Raw genomic sequence first — 9,202 nt, 5'->3', positions numbered from 1 at the left:
ACAGGTTTGGAGGACTCCCTGGTCCTGAATGGAGTAATTGTGCCCCTTAAGGACCAGGTGTGCAGCCTGAGAGTCATTTTGGACCCACAGATGTCCATGGAGGCGCAGGTCAATTCTGTGTCCAAGGCAGCCCTGTTTACCAGCTCCATCTGGTACGCAGGCTGAGACCCTACCTGCCCACAGACTGCCTTGCCAGAGTGGTGCATGCTCTGGTTGCCTCTCGCTTGGACTACTGCAATGCGCTCTATGTGGGGCTATCTTTGAAGGTGACCCAGAAACTACAACTAATCCAGAATGCAGCAGCTAGACTGGTGACTGGGAGCAGCCGCCAAGACCACATAACACCGGTCTTGAAAGACCTACATTGGCTCCCAGTACATTTCTGAACACAATTCAAAGTGTTGGTGCTGATCTTTAAAGCCCTAAACGGCCTCGGTCCAGTATACCTGAAGGAGCGTCTCCACCCCCATCATTCTGCCCAGACACTGAGGTCCAGCGCCAAGGGCCTTCTAGCAGTTCCTTCACTGCAAGAAGCCAAGTTGCAGGGAACCAGGCAGAGGGCCTTCTCGGTAGTGGCACCCGCCTTGTGGAACACCCTGCCACCAGATGTCAAAGAGAACAAGAACTACCAGACTTTTAGAAGACATCTGAAGGCAGCCCTGCTTAGGGAAGCTTTTAATGTTTGATGCATTACTGTATTTTAATATTTTGTTGGAAGCCGCCCAGAGTGGCTGGGGAAGCCCAGCCAGATGGGTGGGGTATAAATAAATTATTATTATTATTATTATTATTATTATTATTATTATTATTATTAAATGGGGTGGTTAATTAGAGGCCAAAGGAACAGTAATGGCAAAGTGAGTGTGTCACACAATAGCATTTGGCTCAGCTGCCAAATATTTTACACTCCCAGCACATCTGGGAACCTCGCTTCTTGGAAAGACCTGCATAGATTTAGCTATCATTCCTGTCATTCCTTTTAACATTAACAACAACAAAACAGCAAACACTTGCATTATTTTTGAACGTATATATTTCCTCACAAAGTCTGCCTTTATCTACACATTTCAACTAAGCACATCCCTTTTTAATATGCATTTTGGTATGTATCTGAGCTGAAACCCAGTATGCAATATTTAGTGAACTGTGAAAACCCAAGTCTGCCTGTCTTCTGATCTGCAAATTTTTTTCAGGACAGACACACTTAGGTTGGTTCAATGAAAAATTCAGACAGAACGAAAGCTTCAAGGATTCCTAATCTTGATATCTTCTTGTGGTGGTTGGAAAAACCTATGAATGTGAGCAATGACAAAGGGGTAATCCGGCTGCCCTCTGAGAGAACAAGGCTGTACTCACTTCATTCCTTTCAGTTTCAGTCCCACTTAAGCACTTGCTACCTGTTAATACTGAACATTTGAAGAGCCTCTCCAGAATGCACAGGCTAAGCCATGCTGCCTAGGGATGCATGACTGACATCAGCATAAAGGAGTCCTATAGGCCATCTGTCATGGATGCTTTAGCTGAGACTCCTTCATTGCAGAGGGTTGGACTAGATGACCCTTGGGCCCCTCCCAACTCTGATTCTATTATTCTATACAGGTGGCTGCCTCCTTGGGGATGGAAAGCCTAAATGAGCCCATGTCTTCTGCAGATCCCATTCATGCACTCAGTTGCCCAGAGTACCAAAATGCCTGAGTGGGATTTACATTTTCATCAACTGCCTATCACACCATTTATTTTTTTCTTCAGTCAGTTTTGTCCCAATGAACAGCTACGTTGTGAATAGTTGTGTTAAGGAGCAGGCCTAGCTGAAACTGTTTCTAAGGCATGATTTTCCCCATTTCAGAGCTTCCCTTTTCACTTGCTGCAAGATATTTCCTTTTCTGCCTTTCTAAGTTTCTGTCGCACTGTTCACATCTTTCTCCAAAATAGATGAAGCAGGAACTTCTGGAGATTTTTCTGCGAAAGACAAAGGTGGGACAGAGGGAAAGAACGGATAAGCAGAAGGTCAAACAACTATGCATGCAGAAGATTGCTCAGTCTCCTGACTTTTGTTTTTAAGCAAAAGCAGAATCCCCACATTTTTATGGTACCCTTCATGCCCCACTGAAGATGGGGTCTTAAGCTGCTTCAGGGGCAAAGCTCTCAGAGGTGGCTGAGGGGAACAGGTGTTCCTTTCCCCCCCTCACTTTACCAATTTATTTTTTTAAAAAAAAAAACCCATTACCGCTACTCCTACAATGACAATAACAAGGTTTCCTTTTCCACAGCATGCAGCCATCATGTCTCCTGTACCAGAATGCTGTGGAAACTGATGAGGCCTTTTTTAAAAAGCAGAGGATGGGGAACCTGTGGCCCTCCAGATGTTGTTGGCCTGTGGTGATCATCCCTGACCTGTAGCCACTAAAGATAGACAAATCTGCCAATTTTGGTTCTCCCAGTTTCTCATTTCTTCATTCTTAAATTCAGTTCCTCATATTCCTGCAGCTGCCGGCAATTTAGGTGGAAAAGGACTCATGAAAATATGTGTGGAAGATCATTTATCTATTCGTGTCGTTTTGTTAGGTTGTTTAATGTTCTTGCTGTTTTAATATGTTTCATTGGCCAGTCGCCTGGGAAAACAAGGAAAAGAATTGAATTGTAAGCAAGTGAAGGCTGAGGGTTTAGGGCAGCCTTGGCACCTGTTGCTAAGGGATTTGTGGTGTTGGGAGAATGACCTTTGGAGGGTGGTTAAGCCAGTGAGGGGAGAGGAGAAGAGGAACCTTGGAGTACTGAGGGAACAATACTGTTGTGGGGGGTTTGTGGAGAACCTTTGATAAAAGAAAACCTTCCTCAATTTCTTGAAGTGGCCATGAAGAGAACTGAACAGGACCGTGATGTGAGAAAGAACAGCTAGATGATGATCCGCTTTCAGCATTGGTGCCTGGTATGCTGAGGCAACTCTTTCTTAGAAAGGGACATATTTGGGCCTTGTTCTAGAACATTCTGGGCTCACAGAAGATAGCACTGGTTCCAAGTTTCGGAGGGCCCTTGAACAAAGCACACGTCATGAGGCCCCTTCTCTTACCAAGTCAACTGCCACTCTGGCATTTTCACCGGCTGGTATTATTCACCTTTCTCCTCATTGCTACCACCGGCTTGTTTGCCAGATGGAGAGGCAAGCAGACAGGGACATCCACTGCTTTGCCTTTTCACCCACCCACCCATTGTCTGAGCCAGGGTGACAGGCAGGTGTACAAGCAGGTTGCAACGGTGAAGAAGAGAAGCAGGTGGGGAGGGATCCTGTCCGTGATCCCTCTCCTGGGGTGTGGGCCCAGAACATATGCCCCACAATGCCACCTCTTTGTGCAGCCCTCACAGAAGTATTGCCTACTTTCAGTGATATCCCTTCTCGTAGTGGTTGCACTGGGGGCATGGTTCTGATCACGCCAAGGCCACGTCTCATTCCCTCATTCCCTCACGAGCCACCTGCCTATTCCTCTATTGCAGGGGCTTGCACTAAATGATCCTTGGGGTTTGTTCCAGCTCTACGATTCTGTGATTCTGTTCTGTGATTCTAATCCAGAGCCGGGAACTGCATATGGTTCCTTTCCAAAAAGGGCCCTGATCACACCTGTTTGTGTGGCCTTAGAACGCAAGGAGCTCAGGAAATCGCATTGTGGGCTAGGCGACATCCGTTTGAGCTGGGCTGCCACATCTGTGCCAATGTGGAAGAACTTCTGCTCTGCGGCATCGTAGACAGGCCACTGTGCCTCATCTCCCATGGACCCAGTGGGATTCCTGTAGAGGAAACAAAGAAATCAGAGCCATATCTCAGCTTCGCATTGGCTTGCAGGGTGAAGCTTCCAGTGTTGTATAATGTATAATAAACAGAATAAACACCAGAATTTAAATGCTGTCTAAACCCTGCTCCCAGTGCTGCCGGGAGTGCTGTGCCACAAATAAAAGTTGCCCCATAGCCAACATCAGAAGTGGGCAGCTGTGCAAGGATTCCAGTTGCTGACAGCAATCCTGTATATGGGCAACAGATTCTCATTAGGAAAAATGACTGTGTTTCTCAAAATGGTGCCCTCCAACCCAGGATCACACATGCTGTGGTAGAAGCTTACTCACAGGTGCAGTCAGGCATTGTCCATGATAACTACAGCAGAGGTGGAGTACGCCATTCAGAGCAGGGGCCAAATTACCTCATACATAAGCTTTAGGGAGCCAAAAGTGGGCTGGTCAATGGATGGGACTCTTGCCTTGTACAATACGCTACATTCCTGCCATGAAAACATCAATCTCTCCATCGAGGCATGCAAGAAATATTACCTCACTTTAACGACATATTCCAGTCTGGGAAAAGCCCTCAGGGATGACACAGATCCCAGCAGGTGAGAGAGGTGCACTGGGGAGGGAGACGCCCAATGACTGGACAGAAAGAATCCCACCCGTCCTCCACAAAATGGAAGCTTTTTAGCAAAGGAAACATGCTGGGAGGTGGACAACCCACAACATTCAAGCTGAACCACATTCACAACCTGTGCAAAGGTGCCATCAATGACACAGATGATCTGAACAAAAAAAAATTTTTTTTCTTCCAGTAGCACCTTAAAGACCAACTAAGTTAGTTCTTGGTATGAGCTTTCGTGTGCATGCACACTTCTTCAAGTGTGCATGCACACCTCTTTCAGATACAGATGATCTGAAAGTGTTTGATTAATGCCTTACCCACTTCTGGCAAATTCTGCCCAGTATCGCATCACTTGGCGGCTCAATTCGGCTTCAGCGGCCTTCACCTCCGACCGGTTTGTTTGCAACACTAATTCCACGCTTCCAAACAAGTAAGGTACCTCAGCTCCATGAGGTGTCCCCGCCCATTCAGGCCAAATAGAGTCGGGATTGCGGTGGTCGAAGGAGTAAACATAAACTTGGTTCTTATCTTTCCCCACCTTCTCAGCAAACTCAAGCAGAGGGCACACAAAGAAGTAATCTCCCATATAATGACTCATGGCCAAACGATATTGTTCCGACCCATGGCTACCTTCAGTGTACTTCTGTAGCACATCCTGGTCAACATTTTGTTTGGTTCCTCCTTTGAAAGTTCCATTGACTGCTTTAAGGGCCTGCTCCCGGGTCAGTATTGCATCCTTCAATGTCATGTTAGGAAACATAAAAAATACCATAGTTGACCCTTCATCAGCAGTGACGCCAGTGAGAATGGGTTTGCCATGAACAAGGCCACTCTCCAGCAGCTTTGGGGGATCATCTGGGAGGAACTCCCCATCCGTTGTCAATGAGAAGAAAGTTTGCAAGGCATCAAACATTTTGCTGTTCATTTCCAACCCCTGTAGGCAGCTTATCATAGCACTGTGGTTAGCTTTAGGGCACCCCACGAGGCCACTCACCATCGCTGAATCTCTTAGGGCATTTTCAGGATTCTTCCAACCCCAGGGGGCATTGGGAACTCCACTCTGAAGCACAGCACGGGCAAAAAGGGGTTGGCTTGCCGGTGAAAGCAGGTGGAAACCAACTGCGGCTCCTCCAGCACTTTCGCCAAAGAGAGTTATCCGAGCTGCATCACCGCCAAACACAGCTGCGTTCTCACTCACCCACTTCAGAGCCAGATGTTGGTCCCACAAGCCAACATTTCCTGGGGCATCTGGCGGCATGTACAAGAAACCCAGGGTCCCCACGCGGTAATTCATGGAGGCCACAATGACATTCTCTGTAGCTGCTAACAAGGCCCCATTGTACATATCCAAAGAGGCTGTGCCAATGATGAAACCCCCACCGTAGATCCAAAGGAGGATGGGCACTGGTGTGGCTGGCCGTGGATGGGGCACCCAGATGTTGAGGAAGAGGCAGTCCTCTGAAAGTGGTGTGTTAGCAGCAAATAGCTCTGCAAATGGCATTTTTTCAATGTTTACCTGAAGGCAAGAATTGCCAAAGCTGGTGGCCTCCAAGACCTGGCTCCACGGCTGATGTGGAACTGGCTTCTGGAAACGCAGTTTGCCTATGGGGGGCTCAGCATAGGGGATGCCCAGGTAGGCGGTCACAGAGCCAGGGCCAGCCGGGAGTCTTTTGCCTTTAATGGGACCGCTGCTGGTGACCACCACCGTATCATCTTCAGAGGCAGAGCTTGAAGCCAGGAGGAAGAGGAGGAGGCACAAGGAGGAGGGTGACGTCCAGAAACGAGGCATAGTAGCTGTAGCTGAATGAATCAGAAATAGGAGTGGCATGGGAAACACAACATAAATATTCTATTTTTCTTCTTGGGGTGCCTACTCTAAGACAACCATGTAAAACAAGATTGGGAACCTGTGGCCCTCCAGGTGTTGTTGGACTTCACTTCTCACCAGCTTCAGCTAACATAACCTACAGGCATGTGAGGAATACAACTGGGCCTTGAAGATGGAAAGCAGGGACCAAGGCCAGTTCTTTTTTTCTAGAAATAATGTTCAGGAGTACTCAAATTCCACACTGCTTCACACATTAAACGCTCGCTTCCGTCTGAGACTCAGGAAATACCATGACAGGAAATGAGGCCGCCATAGCAACAGAACTGACAATTCACTGTACTAGTGAAGAAACTAATTTAAAGAAAAATAAATAGTTTCTTCTCCCATTAGATTAACAAAGCTGCACATAGCGGCTGCAGCTGAACGAATCAGAAATAAGGGTGGGGTGGGAAACAATAGAATATGGGACATTTGAATAATGCAACCAAGCCTGAATTCAAGAAGAAACCCAAATGGAAAGCTCAGTATCAAACAAATCTGCTTTTTGTATGTCCCTTCCTACAAAAGAACACAATAAAACACACAATAAAAACTCTTTAAGGTGCACATCTGTCCATGATAAGGTGTAGCTACAGTACACCTTAAATGGAGACACTGAGAAGTATCTTCACCTTGCTCAAATCTCCTGGGGAATCAACACCTGGATACTCAAAGCATCTCCAAACTGTACTTCAGCTATTCCACAAATAAGGTTTCTCCAGATCTATTGTTGTACAGTTTGACAGAAGGGGTTATCACTGAAATTGCCAAAGACAAACCCAACCCAGAAAAAGGTAAAAACAGCAACAACATTGACACCGCTAGAACTCAAGTTTCTGATTTCCTTTCCTATGGCAGGTCTTCTACCTGTTCTACAGAGAACATTTCCCCATTTTGTCAGGAAAGCATTATATAATGTCTGGATTAGGTACAAAGATCTGCTGGAGAACAAAACTCCCAGGTGGTTGTCCCCAATGGAGGCAAAGGCGGTGAAAAAACTTAATATGGAGACTAAATGGCCGAAATACTGGGAAATTTTGGAACAAGAAGGGGATGTAATGAAATTGCAGAGTTATGAGAAATTGAAAGATAAAGTGAGAGATTGACTCCACTACTACCAAATAATGGAGGTCTATAAGTTAGACAGGAAAATTGGCTTTCAGGTGGAAAAATCAAAATTGGAGACAGAACTATTAGAATCCAAAACTAAGAATTTGTCAAAAATGTATAACTTGCTGCTGGAATGGAATACACAGGACGAAATAGTTAAATCAGCTATGATCAAGTGGGCACAAGATATTGGTCATAACATTATGTTTGAGGACTGGGAACGGTTGTGGACCACCGGTATGAAATTTACGGCATGTAATGCCTTAAAAGAGAATATTATGAAAATGATTTATAGGTGGTACATGACTCCAGTCAAGCTTGCAAAAATTTACCACTTGTCTAATAATAAGTGCTGAAAATGTAAAGAGACTGAAGGTACATTCTTTCACCTTTGGTGGACGTGCCCAAGGATTAAGGCTTTCTGGGAAATGATTTATAACGAAATGAAAAAGGTATTTAAATATACCTTCCTGAAGAAACCAGAGGCCTTTCTCCTGGGTATGGTCGGCCAATTGGTGCCAAAGAAGGATAGAACTTTTTTTATGTATGCAACAACAGCAGCAAGAATACTCGTCGCAAAGTATTGGAAGACACAAGATCTACCCACCTTGGAAGAATGGCAGATGAAAGTGATAGACTATATGGGACTGGCAGAAATGACCGGCAGAATCCGAGACCAGGGAAAAGAGACAGCGGAAGAAGATTGGAAGAAATTTAGGGACTATCTTAAGAAACATTGTAAAATTAGTGAAGGCTAGAACGATGTTGATTCAGAAACTAAGGAGTTAAAAGCTGTAATGATTATGTGATTAAGAAAAGAAAGGTAAAAAAGTACATAGAAATTAGGGAAAGGATTTGCTGAATTGACTTAACTAGAGAATAGAATACAGAAAGGGGAGGTATGAGGAGGTCGGGAAAGTAAGTTTTATGAATATAAGGGAAGGAAATTATACCTGTTTTGTATGTATGTTTTTTCTTTTTTTGGATGGTATGTATTGTTATTGTTTTTGTTTTATTGTTTTGTTTATTCTGTTTTATATAAATCCCGAAACTTTTAATAAATATATTATAAAAAAAAGAACATTTCCCCATTCTCATCCATTTTAAGAGACACTCTGATTTGTGATCTAGAGTTGCTGTGGTTCCAGTTTTTGGTAATGTTCTGAGTTAACCCCCATGGCCAGCTCACATCGCATTTCTGTTCCTTACAGACTCACCCTGATGGGGTTCTCCTGCTCCTCAGTATCCCCTGCAGCTCACTCTGAAGAAGAAAGTTAGGTACTGCTGAGGATCCAGAGACTCTTATGAAAAACACCTGGGTGTGGTAGCATCTGCCCATCTGTACGTAAGCAAAAGTCAATGACCAACTGGCTTTGCTCACCCAGTGGGAGGAGGCTACATCTTGGCAGGATCCGAATGTATGTCAGGGGTCAGAGAGACTTTGCTTTTACATAAATTGGGGGAAGGTCAGGGGGAAAGACAAAGGGCTGCCTCCAAAATAAGTCATACTCAGAGGAGACCCACTACAATTAAAGGACATGACTATGATAGGACCATTGATTTCCATGTGTCCACTCTGAGTAGAACTTAAAAGGATTCAGCCCAAAGTTATTTCAATCCTTCTGTCCTTTGGCCATGGAGTGATGCAAATGTCCACAAATACAGGGAAAGAGCGACCTGGAACTCCAATTTGGATTTTTCAGAAGCAGCTTTCCAAGAATATACACCCATTCCTAAGGCATGTGCAGGCAATGAGATTTATTCCACTAACAACTAGTGGATCAGCAACAGATTAAGAAAATAGGGATTAATACACAAATAGATTCTAA

At 44.9% G+C, this 9,202-nt stretch overlaps 1 protein-coding gene across 1 annotated transcript; it reads right to left on the bottom strand.

Moving 5' to 3' along the window:
- Nucleotides 1-1,015: 1,015 nt before the first annotated feature.
- On the bottom strand, nt 1,016-8,737 carry LOC310756772 (cholinesterase-like). Its single transcript, XM_083601483.1, has 4 exons — nt 8,591-8,737; nt 4,714-6,196; nt 3,614-3,780; nt 1,016-1,959 (listed from the first exon to the last, which is right to left on the bottom strand). Exons 2-4 carry the CDS (start codon nt 6,183-6,185, stop codon nt 1,892-1,894), a joined length of 1,707 nt encoding a protein of 568 aa, XP_083457609.1. The 5' UTR covers nt 6,186-6,196; nt 8,591-8,737; the 3' UTR covers nt 1,016-1,891.
- Nucleotides 8,738-9,202: the final 465 nt, after the last annotated feature.

The sequence above is a fragment of the Podarcis filfolensis genome (assembly GCF_964270895.1).
Source record: "Podarcis filfolensis genome assembly, chromosome: 2".
Classification (NCBI taxonomy): domain Eukaryota; kingdom Metazoa; phylum Chordata; class Lepidosauria; order Squamata; family Lacertidae; genus Podarcis; species Podarcis filfolensis.
The sequence above is the reverse complement of the archived record's forward strand: the minus strand, read 5'-3'. Positions and strand labels throughout refer to the sequence as shown.